The following is a 23,213-nucleotide window of genomic DNA, read 5'->3' as shown; positions in this document are numbered from 1 at the left end:
ACAGTTTTCCTATGCTTCTTATATGGTGTACTAGACATTTACCATGGTTACCCATATGCTTTATCATACCTCTCTGGTCTTTACAATTATTACATATGCTTTCACTGTGCTTTATTACAGTTTGCAATGCTTTTACCATGGTAAACTTTTAGAATGGCACACAAGTATATACAACTGTTGCAGATTTTCAAGGCTAGTGCGCGAGTGAGGCTCCTGAAAATGGATGAAACAGGCAGTGGAAAGCCTAATTGAAATTACCCAGTTCCAAGTGTTAGAATAGGAGTTTTGTAATGGTTTGCCATGTTTTTTTTTAAACATGCTTTCCCATACCTATTTACAATTCCTACATATGCTATTAAACTTTGGTGTGCTTTTATTACAGTAAACTTTTATAAGGGACACGTTAGACGAGGAAAAACAAATGTTTGATATAAGAGCTCCAGCACACATCTTATTACCGATCTGCGCTGCTCCAGGGGGTGGTGTTATTGCCCCATTGGCACATCAGCACTGGTTTTCTTTATAGTTAAGAATCCACTTGGCTGCCATATCTCAGTTTGACTTATGTCCAGCTCGGCTACTGGAGTTAATCCCCAAAACAGACTATCTATTGATTGTTACAGAATTCACTCTCATTTTCAAAGCTTATGCTCAGTTTTGAACTCCAGCCCTTTGTTTAGAGCAGACCAGCTGAGATATCAGTGTTCCACAGACTGGTCCAATCCAGAACCAGACTCTTGGTCCTCTGATGTGTGACATGGAGCTGCGGGGGGGGGGGTTGGGTCAGCACTGGCATAGCCATAAAGGTACAGAATGTAACAGTTTGCAAAATACTAAAACACAACTTGATTACTTGACAATAACCTTGTACAATGAAAAGTATAATAAATTTCAATAGGGCTGTTGTATACTGATGATTTTTCATTCCTACACTGCCCCAGTGCATGCTGTGTGTATATCTAGCAAAGGTCTAGTTTGATGAGAAATCTGTTTCTGTACAGGCTGCAATGTAAAGATATCTGAGCTCTCATCAGACGTGAAGCAGAATACATGAAGCATCCCTCACAACAAACTGAACGATACAGGACTATACTGCCATCTTGTGGTCTGCCGTTTTATTTTTTAAATAAATTAATTTTGAGCAAAACGTCAAAGCTGTTGTATTGTAGTGGCGGCGGTGCTTCAGATCTTGTGTGGATGAAAGCCGCGTTGTTAATACAACACATTGTCTTATCCTGTGCACGTTACATCAACCACAATTCTTTGAGCTCACTGTGGTTTATCCTATTGCTGCCCCCTTCTTTGAGCTCACTGTGGTTTATCCTATTGCTGCCCCCTTCTTTGAGCTCACTGTGGTTTATCCTATTGCTGCCCCCTTCTTTGAGCTCACTGTGGTTTATCCTATTGCTGCCCCCTTCTTTGAGCTCACTGTGGTTTATCCTATTGCTGCCCCCTTCTTTGAGCTCACTGTGGTTTATCCTATTGCTGCCCCCTTCTTTGAGCTCACTGTGGTTTATCCTATTGCTGCCCCCTTCTTTGAGCTCACTGTGGTTTATCCTATTGCTGCCCCCTTCTTTGAGCTCACTGTGGTTTATCCTATTGCTGCCCCCTTCTTTGAGCTCACTGTGGTTTATCCTATTGCTGCCCCCTTCTTTGAGCTCACTGTGGTTTATCCTATTGCTGCCCCCTTCTTTGAGCTCACTGTGGTTTATCCTATTGCTGCCCCCTCCTTTGAGCTCACTGTGGTTTATCCTATTGCTGCCCCCTTCTTTGAGCTCACTGTGGTTTATCCTATTGCGGCCCTCTAGCACCAATGTTATGACATCATCAACACACATACAAATTACTGTACAGGGGCTGGAGCAGAGCTGAGAGCGCTTAGGCACTACTGATAATGGGGATGTCCTAGTGCTATACTGACATCTGCTGGTGAAATGACAGTATTGACTTATGTTCAAGTCACCCTTTTTCTTTTTGATATTGCAGGCAAAGGCATCTTTGTGGGCCCGAGGTGCTGCTATTCTACAAAGGCCAGGTCTGGGTGGGAGCCGCCCTCTTCTGTTCTACTACACGAGGCTGCGGTAGGTTTTACGTTTTCTGGGACATGGAAGTTTGCCACTTCATCTAATAACACTCTATTTTCTGTTTTACATGACTTCAGACGTCAGAAATGTAAATAACGCAATCCTAGGTGAAATGCCGCCCCTGTCCTGTTTCTGTTTGATAAAACTAGGTAAACATCACTCCGTTTCCTGCTAGATCTGCTCTGAACTGGCCAGGGTTAGCGAGGAGTCAGTATCATCTGAATCTGCACGCTTACACCTTGAAACGAGTTCTGCTGGTTGAGATCCGGGGACTATAAGGTGGAGCCACTAAACCCGTTCTCGATGAGCACCACCCTCACATTGCTGAACAATTACACTGTAACAAAAAAAAACTTTTTTTTTTGTTCCTGGGTAGTAAGTGTTATTTCCTAATTGCTTATGCCTCAAAAGTATAGAAAATGGCTATTATTCCCCACAGACTTTGCTTTTGTGACCAGGACAGTGATATTTCAAAATATCACAATTTCCAATGGGAAAATGGGCAAATGTGTGTCTTTTCGTTCACATAAAGTCAGAAAAAAACAACATATGAATCCAAATTAACATGTATTTATACTAAAGTAATACAAAAATGACTACAAAAGATTTAGAAGTGAGTAGTTTTTCGAGATTTACAATTATACTGTAAATACAGTATAACTGTAAATCTCGAAAAATTACTCGCTTCTATCAACGACCGCCGTTCCGCCGTTCCGACACACAGCTGTATTAAATTCGTTACCCAGGTGATGTCCTATGTATTGGGAGTGTAACACAGTGTTGCTACATGTGTTGTTTACATCTCCAATACTTCTAAAATATTTTGTACTTGAATGTGTCATATTTAACTTTACAGTGATTGAGAACGTAAATTACGTGTTTAATAAAGAGTAGGGAAAGCCTAGTCACTTATTCTTACCATTTGATTTATAAGTCAGACTGCAGGAGCATACAGGCTGCCACGTTTACCAGCAGTGCCTGAACAGAGCGATGTAAACATGAAAGATTATTGTTTTAGACAAATACAGAGAACACTCAGCCTCCTGAAGTTTCACTATCACCACACTTTCTGGGGGTCTTGCACAGACAACTTCCTTCCTGCTTTGCGTATGGTTTAGCTGGCAGCTGCACCTCCACCAAGCCTTCAGCAAAAAGCATTTCTGTTCAAATGAGAACCCATTTCAAACATCCGCTCGGCTAGGGTAGCAGATTGTGGCACATCAACCATTATTACTGGACAGTGTTACAATGGCTAGCTTAAGAACATATAGGAGTGCAATTCTTTGAAAGTAACACATTGCCTCTACTTTTATTGCCTGTAATCAAATTCTATAAAGTCCTTCAGAGACATGCCCTTATTTTGTGAGCAACAGAACAGGCACATCAACTGTATTGTTAAAGGATTTGCTTTTGTACATGAATATAAAACTAAAGTATTAGACCAATTGCTAATTCTAAGTCAGATAGCAGGAGGAAAAAGATCGAAGTATAGACCGAGGCACCCCAGAGGTCCAATCTACAGACTCCCCACTTCAGACTCTCTCTGGTGCCTGGGGTCCAGTCTACAGACTGTCTATGGCCCCAGGAGAGACTTGCCTGCATTAAGGAACGAAATGCAAACACTTTCACTTGATAGACTCACTCAGAGCATTCCTCCTCCAGTGTAGACACCAGCCAAAATAAACCCAGAGACAGATGTGCATTAAAATTCAATTAGAGATTTTATTTCACATTCATACACCTATATTTTTACAATATAAGCTTAATGCAGTTTAAAAGACCACACCCCCAAAGCCTCCTGAAGATTTACAGGTAAAGCAGGTTGATTGCACAGGTTCTGGAGGATGATAGAAGCATTTTAAAAATTCCTTTCAGGACAAAGTCCTTGAAGTTGTACCTTGCTGGTTTATTGGACTGATTGAAAATGTTTGTCACCACAGAGAAAGGCACCTTCAGTACACAGCATGTACAAAATACCAAATCACACCTACTGCAACTTCTAAAACAAAGAAACCGTCAATTACAAAAGCAAAACAAACATTGTACAAAAGCATCAGACAAAACAGTTTCTTGCTTCTACAGAAGCAATACCTTCAAATACATCCATTTATAACACCAAGCCCTGATTGGCCTCTGCCTGCAGAAGCCAGTCTTTTTAAAATGCATTTGCACAGCAGTATGCTACACAAGCATGGCTGCCAAGTCCATGAAATAAGCTGTATTTAATACAAATTATATATATATATATATATATATATATATATATATATATATATATATATATATATATATATATATATACACACACATACATACACACACACACACACACAACGAAACATGGTAATTCTAAACATGACAAAAGGAATCTACTGTTTTCCTATTGGAAGTAAATTTAAGTATTTTGATCCGAGAAATTGTTTTATGTTAAGACTTATAAAAATACATTCTGAATTTTTGAACAATTCCAGTCCTCCCCCCCCCCCCCCCCCCCCCCCCCCCCCAAAAAAAAAAATATATACATACACACATACTGAACACTTAAACACTCCCATCTCTATATACAGACAATAAAGTGACTATAGACAATAGTGACTCAAACGTGGCTTTCAATTCACATGTATAGGAAACCCGTTTCGCTTGCCAGACGCAGTCTGGCTGTCCTTTTCCACAGCAGCGAGCCTCTACACATTTGGATGACTGCCGAATTCAGGGGTGTTGAACCCTTGTCTGGTTTCGGTTCCTGTCCCAGTAGCTCAGCAGGACTTCGTCAGGTCTGTGGGCAGGTCTGGAACGGGGGTGCGGTACTGAACCTTGGTGTTTGTGATCGCACCGTGCTTTTGACGAAGGTGGAGTCTGAGCTGGCTCTTGTGGCGAAAGTGTAAGTTGCATTTCTCACACTAAAAATGAGACAGAGGGAGACCAATTAGAAACATTAAAGATGCAGTAGAATACATTTCAGACAATCTTGCTTGATTATACATTTTGCATAACTAAACAGGAAAGCTTTAGTTTTAGTGTATTGTATGAATTCCAAATAGTTAAGACTCTCATGCATTTCCATCTATAAAACTAGTTAGCCGTTCGATGATGTGCACTTCAAGCATGCTTGTTGAAAATGTACAAAGCTATGGGTGCGCAGTGCTTACATGGTAAGGCTTCTCTCCTGTGTGGATGCGCAGGTGGCTCTTGAGGGTCTGCAGGTGTCTGAAGCGAGTCCCGCAGATCTCACAGGGGTATGGCTTCTCCCCTGTGTGGATCAGCACGTGAGCACGCAGGTGAGCAACCTTATAGAAAGGAACAGAAACATGCATTCAGTCATCGACTCCACACCAAGCCTGTACAACAGGGGTGGGCTACACCACCCATCCTCTGACCAGGTCTTTGCTCTACCAGCCATGTGGAGAATTAAACAAAAAAAAAAAAAAAAAAAGTCCTATACTAGTTCATTTCTTTATTATACCTATTAAACCAGTAGTTGAATGCAAATCACATTTTTAGTGGGAGGTATTGTTGGCATTTAGCATCAGTCTATGTTCCATCGCTGTGGTCAGAGCACCACCTACCTGTACAAAGCGTGCACCGCAGGTTTCACATTTGTATGGCTTTTCTCCCGAGTGGATGCGAGCATGGGTCTTGAGGTTAGCTGGTCTGTTGAACTGAGCACCGCAGACATTACAGCGATAAGGTTTCTCTCCTACCAAAAAATACAAAAACGAGGGTAAGAAAACACTGCATGGACGGTATTCCAAATAAACTGCGGTCCTTACTAAAACATGGCCACATTGAAAACTACATCTGAGTTGGGGTCTCCCAAGAGGAATACTATAGTTTAGTTTCCAATGCGAAGAGATATCTGCGTTAAACAGGGAAGTGTTGAAGGAGCACAGGCAGAGTGACCTGAAGGCTATTAAACCGGGTTCAGGCCCTGTTGAGGCAGAGCAGAGACAGGCCCATACCTGTGTGGACAGTTTTGTGGCTGGCAAGGTTTCCTTTGTAGCGGAAGGCAGCCTGGCAGCGGTCACATTTGTATGGCTTGTCACTGTGGACTTGAAGAGCGTGTCTTTTAAGAGCATCCTCTTCTGTATATTTGGAGTCGCATTCATGGCAAAAGAATGTTCCATTTTCTAAAAACACACAAAGAAAAAAAGCCACAAGTTTCACTTTTATACATTCTAGGCTTTTCTGAAAGAACAATTTTGATACTGATTCTTTGATTACAAGTTGCATATGGATTTTTGTCGTTTGCGCCATCTTAACAGCTCTGAGCTGTATTGCGGTGGTGTGCTCAGCAGATTGGATTATGCAGTCACGACAGCAATCGTTTCTGTGAAGTCACACTCTGAATTTAATCAGGTTGAACTGAACACCCAAGCTGCCCCACCTGCCTGCCGCCTGGACCACACATTATGTAAATGCAACATCCTCACCACAGCTGGAGTCCGAGTATTCTGAATGCAGCTCCGTCATCTCCTCCCCATAGTGAGATCCAGGAGTGTTGGGGCGCACTTCAGAGTGTCGGGGAGACTGGGAGCCGCACTTCAAGTGGTTCATGTAGAGAGAAGAGTGGCTTTCATTGTGACTCTGAGGGGATTCCAGGGATCTATAAACCAGGAACATGAAAAACAAAATCAGAAGATGCACAGACATCATGAGATACGAGCAGAGGAGGCATCTATATATTTCATACATGAACCCAAGATGCAAAGACCATAAATACCTGTTGATGCTGTTAAGCCGGCTAGCCTGGGGGACTGTCACGTCCTCCCCGTACTCGCTCGTCTTGGCTGGGGTGAGAAGCTCCATGCTTTCCGACTCGCTGCTCTGCAGGCAGGCTGGGGAGCGAGTCTCCATGTCCCGGGGACTTCCGCTGCTGCTGCTGACCTTGCTCTGGTTGCTGGAGTTCAAGACAATGAACTTGTACTTCTTCCAGTTGCGTCTGGGATCTGGGGGACACTGGGAGGTGGGGGAGCTGGCAGTCTGGGAGAAGGCTGCATTCTTGCTGCTGCTGGACTCTGTGGGGGAGTTGGGCTGGCAGTCTGATTTCTGTGGGCTCTGGGGGCTGCTCATCAGGGCCTTGCGGCTGCCGGCTGAGCCACTCGGGGGGTAGTGCCGGGGGCTCCGCTCCTCCTCCACAGATGGGCTGCGCTTGCCCTTGTCTGCCTGCTCGTGCCCTGGTGTGGAGAAGCTGTGCTTCCCGAGTGGGATCCCCATGGGCTTGGGGCTCTGGGGTACGCTGCAGGGGCTCTCCTTCCTTACCTCTTCATCCAGGGCTTCCCTGGAGGAGACGTTGGACACTGGTCTGCTGTACTCAGCGTAAGTGTTTTCGGGAGGAGAGTAGTTCTTCTGGTGGAGGCTACCGCCTTTGGGGTAGTCTGGGTAGGGAGATTTGGCTTCAGGCAGCTTTCCAAGTGGGAAGGGGAAGCTGTGGACAGGCATGTTACCATACAGGTGGTAGGGGCTAGCATTGTACATGCTGGGGCCATAGACTCCCCTGTCCCGGAACGGAGCAATTCGGCCCGGCAAGCTCTCTGCCACTTCATGCAACCTGTAAGCATGGATGTCCTGAGGCATCATTGGGCTGGACAGAAACTCATCTGTGGGCAGCTTGGATGAAGGGCTCCGGTCACTGGAAGAAACAAGAAAGGCATGAACTCTGATCTGCAATGATACTTGCACAAACTACCATGCACGATTCAACATGAATCACATTTCTCACTTTCTGCTCACCTGGACTGGATGAACCTGTGGCAGGTATCGACCACGTGATCCATTTGCAAGTAGACGGCTGTGTTCATGACTGCCACAATGGAGCTCTCCCGCAGACTGAGCCGCGACGTGTACATGAAGCCCAGCAGAATGGCAAAGCCATCCGGATCCACCTTAGGGTCGAGGCTGATGGCGTTCAGGTTGCATTTCAGAGAGTCCGTGAAGATGGAATAGAAGAGCCCACTTCAAAAAATAAAAAAAAGGACACAATGTTGCTACAAATACAATTCAGCTCTGTTGACATTCCTAAAACAAATCTATCTGGTTACCACAGGTTAATGCTTCTACAAAAGCAAACTCAATTTGAGCTCATTCACTGCAGAAGGGAAGCAGAACCCCTACAGCCCGGCTCACCTGCAGGCCATGAGCACGGTCTTGTGTGCGCGGAACGGCTGCCTGTTCACCAGGATCGTGACGTCGGTCAGCACGTCCCGGCTGCGGAGACGATTCAGATTGAGAAGCACGTCGCTCGCATGGCGGGTAAACTGGATGCAGCTGTCTGCTGCGCAAGCCATCTCATCGAGATCTGAAAGACAACATGCAGTATAGGCATTAGAAATGACCATCGATACCCTGAAAAGGCTGGCATTGATATTCCATGTGTGGCAAAGTGACTGGATAGTGCTCCTCAGCCATTTGTAATAAGCAACTTGCAGTATTAGTTGGGAAGAATGAATGGGTCACACGAACTTTTTGCCAGCAACTCATCCTACAGCCACCTGTGCCTTAATGAAGACACACTAAAATAAAATTTAAAATCCTGTTTGTTAAACAAATGTGTGTTTAGAAAACAGGAAGCAAATCCCAAAGTTAAACAGTTAACGATCTTCAAATTCTGCTCTATCTTACCAGTCACCTCCACATTTCACAGCATGCGGATGCTGTTTGCGTCCCTTAAATTACAAGACAACAAAACCACTGCAATCAAATAATCACTATAAGAGTTAAATGCACTCTGTCGAATTCGCCCTCCAGTTACTGTATGCCTTATTTTGCTCCTACCGGAATTTCATATCTGCTGCTATCTGTATAATATTCTGCAATGTGATATTTTATAATGCAATACTTTGTACTGTGATAACTTGTTACAACTGCAAGTCACCCTGGACAAGGGCATCCTAAGAAATAAATAACAGATATCTTGAACAGCTGTTTGGCACCACATTTTAACTTTGATAAAAGAAATACCAACACTGTTTATTGTTTATTTTTTTTTTATTTTTTTAAATAAACCTTTAGTTTTCTCCTATAAAAATGCATACTAAAATAAACATAATTGGAACTATGACATAACTTACTGGTAATTAAAAAAAAAAAGAAAGCTTAAAAAGGTTATTGCCATGCAAGACGTAAAAATAAGGAATTGTTCATTTTCAAATAAATAAAACGCACTAGTTACTACACTATGTTGCTTCAAGAGCGATTTTCAATGGTAAGAAAAAAGTGAAACTGTACCTTCAAAACGTAATTATGGGACATTGGGGTTAGCCATGTCTCTCCCTCCGCAAGCACAGACACGCAATACTTAAACGAAGTTTAAACAGAGTGTCTGGCAGAAGGCAATATAGTGTGTTTGCCATTATCGGGGGACTATTGCGTTTCCCTCATTCCGGGAAGAACAGCACACAACGCCTAGACACACCAGATTAAAAAAACGATTGGTTTTTCTAATTGGAATGGTATGCTCTGAAACTATAGCAAGGTTAGTGTGACGTCATGCGCAAGTGTAAAACTGTGCGAGGACTGCGTTTAACTGAACGGATATGAGTATATTAAATAAATCTGGGGTGAGAAAAAAAAAAAAAAACTTGTAATAGGATAAATATTTAATGATGATCTTAGGTCGTCGTGCTGATAAAGCGATGTTCAAAAGACTAAACTGTGCACTGAAACTAACCTCCACACCCACATTGTCAAGAATATCTTGGCAGCTTGTTTTCCGATACGTGCACTTTCTTTTCTTTCAATGAGCGAGGGAAAGGTTGCACTCAGTGTAAAAGCACGATCTGATAAAAGCTTGAGAACAAATTTCCGCAGTGAATTTCCCTGCATTTCTCAAGAAGTCTAATTCGTCTGTGTTCAGAAAACGCCCCCGTATCTTCAGGGTAGCTCGGTACCTCTGGAGAACAGTTTAGCTTTGGCGCCGCTAGAGGGTACCACTTTCTTGAGAAATAACTATTGAAATTGCTTTCAGCGTGCCATTTATTTACTTACAGCGCTCAAGAGAATGTTGCCATAAACACAATTATACTTTCATATTACACCTCCTCTCCATTATACCTTAAAGATTCAACTACCGTCACAATATTAGCATTCTGGGAAGCACAAATGCGTTAACTATTCCCAGTTCCAACGCTTTCCTGGAATCACCAACAATTCGTGCAAGAATTCTACACGATCCCCCCAACCAAAACAGACCCTCCCCACTGCATTCCTCCCATTTCGTCAGTGCCTTTTTAAAATGACCACAAGGTGCCGCTAAATATATTCTAAAAATCGACAAGAGCAGGGGAGGGTTGACAAGCAAAAACGGAAACAAAATCAAACCGGTTACTCGTGGAAATGCATTAGGACTATTCTCGTTGCAGACAGGGCATTCTGTACAACACAAAACAAGCATCAAGGCGTGTATTAGGAGGACTGTCAGCAGAACTGCACGCACGAAAACTAACCACTTCAAAATGAAGTGCGTCGTCAGCCCTACTTTAAAAATACAGTCGCAGTGTAAACATGCCCGATGCTAAACTCCGCGAAACCGTCTGCAGAAAGCGCACTCTGCCTCATGCAGTAGCGTGTGGAGGGAGGCCAACAACGCAAGCCTGGACAGAGATTTATGACCCGCTGCCCCAATGCCAAAAGTCTAGGGCAGTAAACTGCTGACTGCTGCTTTTGCGAACTTGGGGTGAAAACGCCAGAGATACGGTGAAAGTAAACACACGGTCACAATTCGCAGACGTTTCCGTGTGCGAAATGTGCGTACAGCTCCAGTCTTAGAGGAGAAATATATCGCTATTCCTCTGGTTAAACTACAACCGTACATTTAAAAACATTCAAAATCAGACAGGCGTGAATTTACAACACCCCCCGCAAAGTCATTTTGTACAGTTCGTATATTTAACATCTATCCTAGCCACTTCAAAACAACAAAATGCGGAATCCAAGAATTATTCATTTTTTTCTAACACCTGTTCGCAAAAGGACTGCGTCGCTTCACCTGGGAATTTCTCTTTTGAATATTAAATTGCATTTGGTATCCCCATAAAGAACCAGCACTCGTCAACAATTACATTTTCTCCGGTTCATTTATTGCGTTTATTTGCTAGCCAGCTGGCAATATACTATTTGAAGCACACACCCGCGAGTTCTTGACTTGGCATCTGCAGATCGAACGGAAAGCTACATGGAGTCGGTCCAAAGCGGCGCTACGCCTAAAAGCTATACCGGAGCCCGAACTGCCCGCGCCTCCTCTCCAATGCAAGTGGGCGACGGTGCAGAAGTTACATTTCTCTGCAACCAGATCAGACAGGCGAGGCTTGTGCAGCGAGCCCCTCGGCTCCTGTAGCAATCGCCGCGTCTCAAGACTGCCATTTGAGAACCAGCACAGTCACTCAGACATACAATACAAACACTTCGATCAACAATCTGCTTAAAAAAAAACAAAACCACCAGACAGACAATACCAGACGCCCACTACCAACAAAAAGTACCAGACGCTTTCTCTAGTGCAGGTGGAACACGGCTGTCATACAATTGCATGCACAGAAAAACAACCGTTTAAAAATAATTTATTACTGCATTTGCAAAAAAAAAAGAAAAAAAAAAATCACAACACAATAATCGGCCACTGTTGATGTGTTCCCTGCGAAATCATTGTACTGTCAAGAGAAAGTGGAATGCAATCTCACTACTACAGGACTCTCGCTGTTCTGTATCTGCACTATACGGTTCAGAGCGGTCTGGCAGCGAGTACACAGCGGCGCGCCACTCTCCGGTACAGACGCGGTCTCCTGCCAAGCGAGGCAACACAGACGCGCCGCACAAACACCTGAAAATCGACTAGATGCCGCTAATAACATAATCACAGACTTTCTGCCCTTGAAACAAACCACCTGCAAGAAAAAAAAAAAGTACAACTTGGCGCTAACTCAATGGCAGAAGAAAAAAAAAAAAAAAAAAAAAAAGAATCACCTGGTAAGTCTTTCCTAGAAACTCGTTGCATCCCCACTTCTAAGAACCCCAGTTCTAAGAATCGCAGGAGCTAAATTCTCAGAATTTGAGCTTGCGACTGCGCCACTCGCACACGACAGGGGAGGATCACGATTTCACATGCGGCGTTTTAACAACGGTCTGCGAAAACAAAGTCAGAGGCTCGCCTGCGGTTTAAATAAACAACTAAAGAGGGACAGAAATAGAATTTAAAAATCCTCGTATTTCCTCAGATATTTTGTACAAATCTAAGAGAAATAGATGTCGGCGCTCTCCAAATACCCCTTTGTCGTGGTTGCTCCCAGTTCTGAACGGTCACGTGGGCAAAAAAACCACTTGACGTAGCCAGTGAACTTTAAGCCCAGCCTCTAAATTCTCAGAACTAATTTGCTATTCTGTGACATAAGCACTGGGTATGCTTGCCCATATGAAAGCCATTGCATGCACAGCACACACACGGCAGCTTTACGCACGGATATGCACTGCTTTTATATTATACAGAAATGATGCAGCTTGGGATAATCCTACATAGGCTATGTATCTTTTTTTTTTGTAATCATTTCAGTTTTTGTTTACTTTCTTGGCATTGAGAGCTTGGAGTGGGTCCGCCGAGAAGGAGTTTTTGTATTACATGGGAAGACTTGCAGTATTTCCTTCCCTGGTAGCTTCCTTGCTTGATGCTACTGTCAGTGCTAGCGTTCTGTTGTCGTTGACTGTGCAGCTCGTCTTCTAGGGCGCAGTATGTAATGGGTGTGCTGTTAAATTACATGGAGTTGCTGGTGACGGTGTTTCATGCTGTTGCATTGTCTATCACGGTCTTGGTAATAATGTTTTGCAATAAATATCTGCGTAATACGGGAGCGAATCTGTTACACCGAATTGCAACAGTGTAGCCAGCCTTTGGTAATAAGGTGACAATAATGTGATTTTGTTTTTCGAAAGTGATACACCATATGTTACAAAGGCCTACCGGTTATTTCGAAATCGAGTGTTGCACGGAACTGTGTGGTGCGCAGACCCGAATCTCGTTGCAGGGGGGGTTAAAACGAGCTCGAATAAAATGCAACGTTATGGACAAAATGACTTCACGTGAGAACACTGCTAGACTGTCCTGCAGTTCTGCTAAAAATCACGTTCCACATAACTAAAAAAATCTCTCTCTCTCTCTCTCTCTCTCTCTCTCTCTCTCTCTCTCTCTCGCGCTCTATATATATATATATATATATATATATATATATATATATATATATATATATATATATATATATATATATATATATATATATATATATATATCTCGCTCCTGTGTTGCGGTGAGATTTGGTTTCCTTCTTTTCGTAGTGTTGTCATAGGTTTCAATGCTGTACTCTCGGTCCACAAACCAGTGCTTACCAGTGCTCTGCACGCCCCGTTTTTTGTGCACGCAAAATAACTTATAAATGTTCATTAGTTTACATCCAAACAATCCTTATGTGAAATATATATACAGACTTGTATACCAAATGACTTTGGACCGAGCAGTGTTATTAGATATGCTTTTATACTTGTCCGCAGTGCGCCCTGCGGGTATACACTGTACTCGTTGGTGCAGCTGTATTAGTTGATTCACTCTTGCTCAAGTGCCATAGAGCATGTATGCAATCAAGCAAAAAAAGAAAAAAAAAATCACAACACAATAATCGGCCACTGTTGATGTGTTCCCTGCGAAATCATTGTACTGTCAAGAGAAAGTGGAATGCAATCTCACTACTACAGGACTCTCGCTGTTCTGTATCTGCACTATACGTCACCACTGACACTTTATTTCCAGATGCTTGTGATGTTTTCACGCACAGCAAAAAGAAGACGATAAACTATTTGAGGAAAATACTTGTTCGTTGACTGTGTTGGCAGGGATCTGTCTGTTAGTTGCCTGTTTTTTTTTTTTTCTTCGTTTGTTTGCTTTTTAATATTAAAAACAAACAAACAAACAAAATGATTTCATTGAAAAAGCATAACCATGTGTTTGAACCGAAACTATACATTTACATTATGGAAACAATTCGAATAATATTACTGACTATTTCTGAATAGGGTTTGCAAAAAAAATATCATGGAACAGTGCGCCTGTTTAATGGTTAATTAAAATTAAACAAAATTGGTTATAAAATAAAATATCTGTAAATAGAACGTATCGTGTGTATTAGTTTTATGTTTATGTGTGGTTTCAAAACATTCGTTTTTTCTGTTGCTAAACTGGCTGTCAATAAGTTTTAGCTCGTGTGTTAAATGGGTTAACCCTGGCAGAGACGGGCCTTAACACGAAATAAACTGGCATGAGACTTTGCAAACTCGCCTCGTCCATTCTTCGATATAGCCTTTGATACATATTTGTAAATATATTTAAATGTTCACATTCAGAAATAAACATTTTGACAAAGAATTGTAAAGTGTGTTTTATTGAAGGCAGTCACCTAACCTGCGTGGAATGTGTGCTTCACTGTTACAGTAACTGATTTGCATGTTGCAGATCGCTTTGGTTAAATTAGTGTATGTATGTATGTATGTATGTATATATATATATATATATATATATATATATATATATATATGTATATATATATATATATATATATATATATATATATATATATATATATATATATATATATATATATATATATATATATTATACTTGTGAACACTGATTCTAGATCCTCGGAGACACAATATTACGGTGAATCTATACATGTCCACACGTGGCAATATGTTGTATGACAAGTTCAAATAATTATAATAATATTATTATTATATATAATAATAATAATTAAAATTATGGCGCGGCCTTTTTTTTTGATCATAATATTACACCTTAACACTTCAGGAAATCCTTCAATTTTTGAATGTCACAGACAAAAAATTTCTGTTTTAATTTTTTTTTTTGTTGTTTTTATGGCCTCGCACCTCACACATACATCTGAAACAAACAGCTCCTCTCTTCCACCCACAAACTCGGAACACCCCGTCCTGCCCCCATACCGACTCCGCCCGCTGGCCCGTCCACCTGCCCCACAACTGTTTGTAATTGGAAAAAAATAATAATAATATCCCACCTCCGCTCTTTCTCTGGAACCTTTGTTCTTGTAGGTTCTAGTAAGAACCATTGTTACACACTCAACCATTTGACCCATTAGAATCCTAATTAGGGGTTCCATATTCGATGCTTTGTCATAGGTTACTGTGAACCTTGCATGCATTAAGTTTATTTTTCAATTACCATTCTCAAGCAGTACATTATAATTGGACATTCCTGTAGTCAGGTATTGTATTAATTATTTTCACAGGAGTACGTCAGGTGTATTTCCTATAGTGATTTCACAGCGCTCAGACTTCGCAAAGCGGAGTGCATGATATGTGTAGTGATCAAGGCTATTAAGGTAAAGGATTTTATATACTTATGAAACATAGAATATAAACTCATGAACACTAAAACGTCACTTATGCCAAAATAAATAATTTTCACAGTGAAGCACTGTTATCCCCCATAGTCTCTATAAAGGTTTGTAATTGGTTTGTAAAAGGGTGCCCCTCATTGTTCTCAAGAAAAGCTTTTGCCCATTCAATAAAGCCGTTGTGCGTGGGTTCCCTTATGTAATGTTATTTTTAACAGGCAACACGTTGCTATTATTTGAATCTACTTGTTAACCTCTGCCAGCAGTTAACCCTAATGACTCGTTATATTATCCAATGTATTAGACAGGAGAGCTTTGCTTAAAGGCTAGCCTAAAGTCGTGCGCAAACTGGAAAAGGGTTGAGAATGAAAGATGTGTGGAGTTCTTCAACCAGTCTGGGTTTGGATAGGCATCGTGTTTATTCCAAGAAACCTTTGGCCCACGTTTTACTAGTTTTGCCTCTGCATATGCTTTTAAAATATAAGTATCGCCCAGGCATGAGGGTTCTTTAATCAGTTTTATCAGCCGCTGAATTAAGGAGTAATAGTTGACAGGACTCTGCGGTGTACAGGAGGGGTTTTATATTCCCCGATACAGTAGCAACAGTGTAGCTGTCCAATATCTCAGCATATATGCACGGTTATTTCATTTTCTGTTGGAGTCGATTATGAGAGTTACGCGTATTGTATTTTAAAAAGAAGTTTGGATTTGAATGCCATATCAAGATAGGTTTCTTTTTGCGTTTACCGTGGCAATGTGCACATCTGATCCTTGTGTATCCCTCAAATAGTAATGGATTTTTTTTTTTTTTTTTTCACAAACAGCCTAAATAAAATATAAGCCTATATGTTTTTATTTGTGGTAGATAATACGTCTGGGAACTTTTATTTTAATGTATTGTTTTGTTATGCATAGTACTTTGAAAGCGTATATATATTAAAAATAGTTCATTGTTGAGGTTTTTGTGATACATAGACTGCATTTATATATGCAGGACCCAAGTAGACGGCACAATTATTGTTATTTTTTTAAATGATGATATGAATTATATAACTAAAAAAGCACAGTATTTGTTTATTTGACATAAGCCACGTGGACGTTATTGTCTAAAAGAATGAACTATGCCCTATAGACATTTCAGCTGTGGAATGAACTTGTCTCTGGATGTGTGGAAATGTTTATCAGTGTGTTTTGTTTTTACATTGAATAGATTAAAAGGGGTAATGAGCTATCTATCTATCTGTCTATCTATCTGTCTGTCTATCTATCTGTATATCTGTCTATCTATCTGTCTGTCTATCTATCTATCTATCTATCTATCTATCTATCTATCTATCTATCTATCTATCTATCTATCTATCTATCTATCTGTTTATCTATCTGTCTATCTATCTGTATATCTGTATATCTATCTATCTATCTATCTATCTATCTATCTGATATATATATATATCTATCTATCTATCTATCTATCTATCTATATATATATATCTATCTATCTATATATATATATATATATAAATATAATATATTATATATATATATTATTATCGCTATATATATCTATCTATCTATCTATCTATCTCTATCTATCTATCTATCTATCTATCTATCTATCTATCTATCTATCTGTTTTTTCTTTAGAAATAATAAAAGAAAAAATCAATGGCCAACTTTTTAAAATGAAGTTTGCTTTAGTATTTGAAATGTTAGAGTGTTAACGATCTCTCTGCTTGTCTATCTGCGGTCTATTGATATTAATTGAAGTTTCCTTTAGTGCTCAGAATGTTAGTGTTATGTAGTTAAAGATCTCTCTACTTGTCTATCGGGTGTATGGTTTTAATGGGGAGGCAGACAACCAGAAAATGTATCGTTCCGTCTCCTTATTTATTTATTTATTTTGTTTGTTTGTTTGTTTGTTTGTTTGTTTTTTTATATAAAGCCGTGAATTTCATAAACAAAAGCACAGGCGTTTTCCTGGCATTGTTTCCTAACTATCGGTCACAGAAAAAAAAATAAAAAAAAGGATTTCAAGCCAACTAATTTGTCAATCCCGCTGGTTGGAGAACAACAGTGAGGGAAGTTGGTGGTGACAATCTTCAGTAAAGCTTGCACTTCAGAGCTGCTCCCGAATCATGGCATTGGGGAGAGCGTTCACTGGAGAGCGTGTGGACTTTAATGAAGTGGAAACACCTGCCAAGTGAACACCTGTTGTGCTGTCAGCCCTCTGCCTTGCTCTCATCGTAACTAACCCTATTAAGTGATTCGGGCATTTGCACACGATCAGTCCTGTGAGGGTTAACCCACTAAATGTTTGCATATCACGGGTATTGTTACGATTGCTAGCTTTGCTATGTTTACTGGCAATATTTAGAGTTTGGTAATCCAGGCAGGATTCTAACAGGGAGTATGTGGGGGATATTTCGGATTCCAGAACCTGGAATCAGTGTGTTATTTGTTTACATTTTCTTTGTTTAGTTAAAATAAATACAATTACTAACGCTAACGATAAAACTAATAATGTATTAAAAAAAAAAAAAAAAAAAAAAAAAAAAGAATCAACGAATACTAATGAAAGCGAATAAATGTCTTTTCACCTGATTTGTCACACGTGTTTCAGAACTGATCTCTTTCGGCGTGCTTTGGTTAACAGTTATGATTTTGTGAAAGTTGAAGGTGGTCGAGTTCAATCATTGCTGATGGCCTATCGCGCCTGTTCACCTCTGTGAGGATTTCTTCAGTCTTGTCGCTGACCGCTTTCCTCTCTCGATAAAGTGGTCATCACAACTCCCGCAGCTAACGTGAAGAAGAGACTAACAAAAGAAAATATATAGCAATATAAAGGCAATCCAATGTTAAAAAAACAACTATATATATATAATTTATCCTTTCAGTTTACTTGTATTTGTTGCAGAAATGTGCGGCCACTTGAATGCTTAGGCTGATTCAGTGAAAAGCATATTGACCAGATCGGCAAAAACAAACATTGCTGAGTTACCGTTGTGATCTTAATATAGCCCCGTACATTTAAGCCTATTGTAGGAGATATCGAGGTTCGTTGTCACACGGGTTGGTTGTCACAGTGCTCATAGCTATGAAACTAGATGGCGCAGGCATGTGATACTAACGCTGAAATGTGTGTTCTATTGTCTGCAAGCCAACCATCTTGAAATTTGAGGTCAATTCCATCTAACATATCTCTTAGTAGTATTGGAGTTTGTTTGAACTGGTGGCCATGTTAAATAGAACCAGATACTGACTATCTTTTGGTGTAAAAACAAAACCAGTAAGTTCTCCCAGTAGTACTGAGAGAATTAAATTATCATGTAAAGTCTGGTTTGGGCAGATTGTCACATAGTTTTGGGGGTTGGTTGTCACACCTATAGGAAGAAGTCTTATATTTTTTTCTTTCTACTTTTTTGCACCAAAATGTGGGATATGTCACCATGTAATGCTTATTTAAATTATTTACTGTTTGTCCTCTGGTTCTGTGGAGGCTGTGGTAGAATTTTGTAGCATGGGTCAACATTTCAAATATATATATATAGGTCTGTATTTTTTATGTTCACATAAAAAGTAAAAATACAACTTTTCTGTCTTTGTACACAGTAGAAACGTTATGTTATTTAAAAAAAAAAAAAAAAAAAAAACTAATAATGTTGCATTATTGTCTACTGTAAAAGCAAGAACATACGTTGTGACAACCAACCCCATATCTTGTGACACCCAACCCCAGTACGGGGCAGGTTGTCACAGGTGACCGGCGCATTTTCAACCATCTAAATATCATATTTGGAATAAAGTTACACACATTCCAAACATTGACCCAGAAGTGCTGCGATTACTACACACAAATCACTACCAAGTAGACAAAGTAGTTCAGCCACAAAATCGTTTGTGTACAATTTTATATAACCCCGTGTGTTGCTCTTCAGTTAAGGTCACATACATCTGCTGAACTGTAAAAAAAAAAAAAAACATATTAAAAAGAACTTTAATGGCCAAACTCAGTACATTGTAAAGTAAAAGATCTTTGACTGTACCGCCTTTCAAATGGGCGTTTCCTTGTTTTGTGAGCTACAATCTTATGCGCACACCCGGCAAGAGCTGTAGACATAGCATCATGTCTTAACAAGTACCTAAAATAACACCACACCTATACCTCACTGCAAGGTCTCAAGGCAAATAAACAAGATTGGAATTTTCAACATGAACAAACATACATATATATATATATATATATATATATATATATATATATATATATATATATATATATATATATATATAAGATTGAAATTGTCCCTTCCTTCACCTAACCAAGATACATTACATTAATAACTAGTGCATGATGTGGCTTTATAGGGCATTATCCATGCCTTCCACACAGTCTGCAGACAATTTCTAACAAGGCTCTTAGGCATGTAGCTTATCAAGAACAGACACCCCCGACAAGTCTCTTCATCAGAAGGGAGCTGCAGGAACAGAACAGTGCGGCAGGACAGACAGACAACAAGCATTCAGCGTGCTTAACACTGTGCTGCACTTCATTTAAAGCAGTCCAATCACAGGCCTGGAGTGCCATTCCACTCCAAGTTTAACAGGAGAAATGAGACAATCCACTACCAGGGTCTGGATGGAAGTATATTGGTTCAATAAAACAATTTAGAACAGGACTGTAACAAAGACCAGGAGATATATCCTGTTTAGCTGATCCAGCTCCAAGCTTCCTCCTCTCAGGTCTCCACACAACTTTCCTAGAGTATCTGGGTATCTGTCTTTGTCATCCCCCTAATTGCAAAGCACATTACTGAGGGGGCTAAAATGCAAAGGCTCTAAAGAAACCAGGCACAACATGCAAAGATGATATCTTAAACTAATCCATTGCAATTCGCTAACAGTGTAACCATTCCATTAATCGCCTTCCTTCAGTACACAGTATACAGAAGAGCTAGCTCCAGACTGATCAGAGATAATGCAGATGTGCAGGATAGCTCATGCTAATGACCAGGACAACATTACCAATTCAACTGACTAAGGAGAGCAGTATCATGTTTGCAGTATTTGTAAGTCAAGCTGTACTGGGCACCACTGTGAACGACTGAACACACCTTTCACATCTGTTAAAGCAGGGGGTTGACCACACAGGCACATCTCTATGAGTTCTCAAGAGATGGCTCAGTCCATTTGGACAAAAGTACTGTGTTTGGTTTGCTTGTTTCAGTGCAATGTGAAAGTACAGTAGGTTCAGAAACAGGTTCAGAACCATCAAAAAGTCCTTTTGAAGTGAACCCAGTTCTTTTGTACTGAGGTGTACATGTGAAAACAAAAGAAAATTAGTTATTTTCCTCCAGAGTTCGTTTACAAGTGAACTCAGTTCGGTTAGTTTAGAAACTAACCACATGTGAAAAGGCTCTACATGTCTTAAATGAGTTGTATCTCTTAATCCTAATTAGCAGAACCCTACAATCCTCTTGCAACACTGACAACTTTTTAAGACGTTGGTTAAAAAGCAGAACACTGTCAGTTTTTGGACAAGGAATGTCAGGCACTGCTAATTAGAGTCACTGTGTATTGCATGCAATTAACAACCCTTCTAATAATCACAGACTCCACCCCTTTGTCATGCTGCTGTATTGCTTCCCAGAATAGAACCTTAGAATACAAAAGCACATGCATTGAAGGATGGAGTCTCTATATGTGAATAAGGAAGATGTCAGGTGAGCCTGGCAAGGAATTAATTTATTCTCGTTTCACTGGAGGACGTGCTGAACTGAAGAGATGTAAAGTCCATAACAGGGATTATTTATTTATTTATTTTGAAATGCATCACAGGATTTGATTTGGATAATCAAAGGGAATCCTAAGTGCTTCACATTAGCCGCTGATAATAAAAAATAATAATTTAAAGGGGGTTATTAATATTTTTAGTTCAATGCAAATATACAGCCTAGGGAAATATGATCTTAACAGTATTGGATTCATGAATAAATAAAAACATAGCATGCCAAGCAGGTTTCTCTTTTATAGTGTTCCTGCTTCAATATTAAGACATATTGTACGGGAATTGCTCTAAAGTCCTTTGCATGGATCCTTTGCATGTTGCAGCTTCTCAGATTCAGCCTTTGTATTGTGGTATGTTATTTCTTGTCTGTCTTTACTCTGCAGAGATACGGTATGTTAGTTCACTGACTTTTTTAAATTTAGGAATATTTAGCCCTTAATCATATTTAATACTAAACGCCATTTTGTATGAATCAGCACAAAGTTCTCAGCTGAATTAATATAAATGAATCAGTGTCTGATCAGTACTTGGATGGTTGGTGTCCCAGGAAACATTATCTAGTAACACTTTACATGAAATGTCTCAAATTACTCTAATAAATTCATGTCTACTTAAACATAATTACAATGTCATTATGCTTAGTTACAATGTACTGAATTTGTACTTTTTTGGCATGATATAACCCTAACCCTAACCCTAGCCCTAACCCTAACCCTAACCCTAACCCTAACCATAACCCCCTAACCCCCTAACTCTAACCCTTTTCTAATTTATATCTTACCTCAATCTATTACATCTCTAAAGAGTATAATGTTATATAATAACACAATACAAGTGTAGTAAAACATTGCACAAGTATAAAAATTATTCCAGAATTTGTCTGTCTAGTTTTTTTTTGTTGTTTTTTTTTTTTTTTTTTTAAAGATCCCACCGATTTAGCATCAGCAACATAGTTTGATAATCCACTTCATACACTCACCACTCTGAAAAAGTGTCTTCTACCCTTCATCCTCTGCCTGCACTCAATTTTCATGAGATCCTGGCATTGTCGCAAGCTTCACAGCGACTAGGCAGTGTGGGGAAGCAATTACAAAGGCAAACACCATACCTGAGTATACAGTCAAAAGTGTACAAATCAAGAGAAATTAGTGTGCTGTTGCATAATGCAATGGTGATTGTTCAATCCTGGCCCCTGCATTACAAAAGGGACGCTGTGGTTTTGGAACAAGGCTGGAGATTACAGTAATCTTTAGAATGTATTGTGCACACTGCTGTGTATATACAATATGCATTTGTACAATGAGCCCCACTTATGCAATATGCACTTCAATCTAATTTAGAGTGTGCAATTATTTTTCTCCCTAATTTAAAATGTCCAATTAGGTTCTTTCACCGCAGCAATTCCCCACGCAGCGCAAGAGAACTAAAGATTTAGTGGGCATCCTTCGATCTCGCAACCGAGCCAACTTCCTCATTTACAGCCAGGAACTTGAGAGTGGATATCAGCGAGCTACTGGCCTCTGGATGATAAAGACCAGCCCTGCCTGTATGCTTGAGCTCACTGGGTGCCAGGCCAGTAGGGTCTCACTAGTTTTGCCTCCCTGACCTGCGGGAGTGCAAGAGCCACTGCGAAAGCTCCCTCTTTGCACAGCCAGGATGTGAACCTGCGCTCCTCTGACTGGAGCCCTGTGAATGCAGCTTTTTGGTAAAATACATTCATTTAATTGTTTGTTGTGGGGAGATGACTAGGTTTGAAGGTATAGCATTAAGATCTAAATATTGGCCCTGAATGGATTTGCTGTAAATGTATGCTAGTTAGATTGAAGTAAATTAATTCCTTTTTGTTTTACACAATGTGGCTTTATTGTGAAAAGAAAGATTCAAGCAACTAAACAGTGGGAACATTATTATATCTAGAGCCCCCTAAAATTGTGATGC

At 40.2% G+C, this 23,213-nt stretch overlaps 1 protein-coding gene across 4 annotated transcripts; it reads right to left on the bottom strand.

Moving 5' to 3' along the window:
- Nucleotides 1-4,585: 4,585 nt before the first annotated feature.
- Nucleotides 4,586-22,357, bottom strand: LOC121326673 (B-cell lymphoma 6 protein homolog). 4 transcript variants are annotated; one of them, XM_041270029.1, is made up of 10 exons: nt 22,255-22,356; nt 18,088-18,303; nt 8,208-8,379; nt 7,815-8,036; nt 6,805-7,713; nt 6,515-6,687; nt 6,044-6,211; nt 5,651-5,781; nt 5,234-5,371; nt 4,586-4,984 (listed from the first exon to the last, which is right to left on the bottom strand). In XM_041270029.1, the coding sequence occupies exons 3-10, from the start codon at nt 8,366-8,368 to the stop codon at nt 4,841-4,843; spliced, it is 2,046 nt and encodes a 681-aa protein (XP_041125963.1). In that variant the 5' UTR covers nt 8,369-8,379; nt 18,088-18,303; nt 22,255-22,356; the 3' UTR covers nt 4,586-4,840. The 4 variants fall into 4 exon arrangements, with proteins under 4 accessions (XP_041125963.1, XP_041125962.1, XP_041125960.1 ...); XM_041270028.1 differs by lacking the exon at nt 18,088-18,303 and having other exon boundaries at nt 22,255-22,357; XM_041270026.1 differs by lacking the exons at nt 18,088-18,303; nt 22,255-22,356 and adding an exon at nt 12,042-12,177.
- Between the last annotated feature and the right edge of the window lie 856 nt (nt 22,358-23,213).

Source organism: Polyodon spathula, chromosome 14, assembly GCF_017654505.1.
Source record: "Polyodon spathula isolate WHYD16114869_AA chromosome 14, ASM1765450v1, whole genome shotgun sequence".
Lineage (NCBI taxonomy): Eukaryota > Metazoa > Chordata > Actinopteri > Acipenseriformes > Polyodontidae > Polyodon > Polyodon spathula.
Note: the sequence above shows the minus strand (reverse complement) of the source record. Positions and strands in the feature narration are given on the sequence as shown.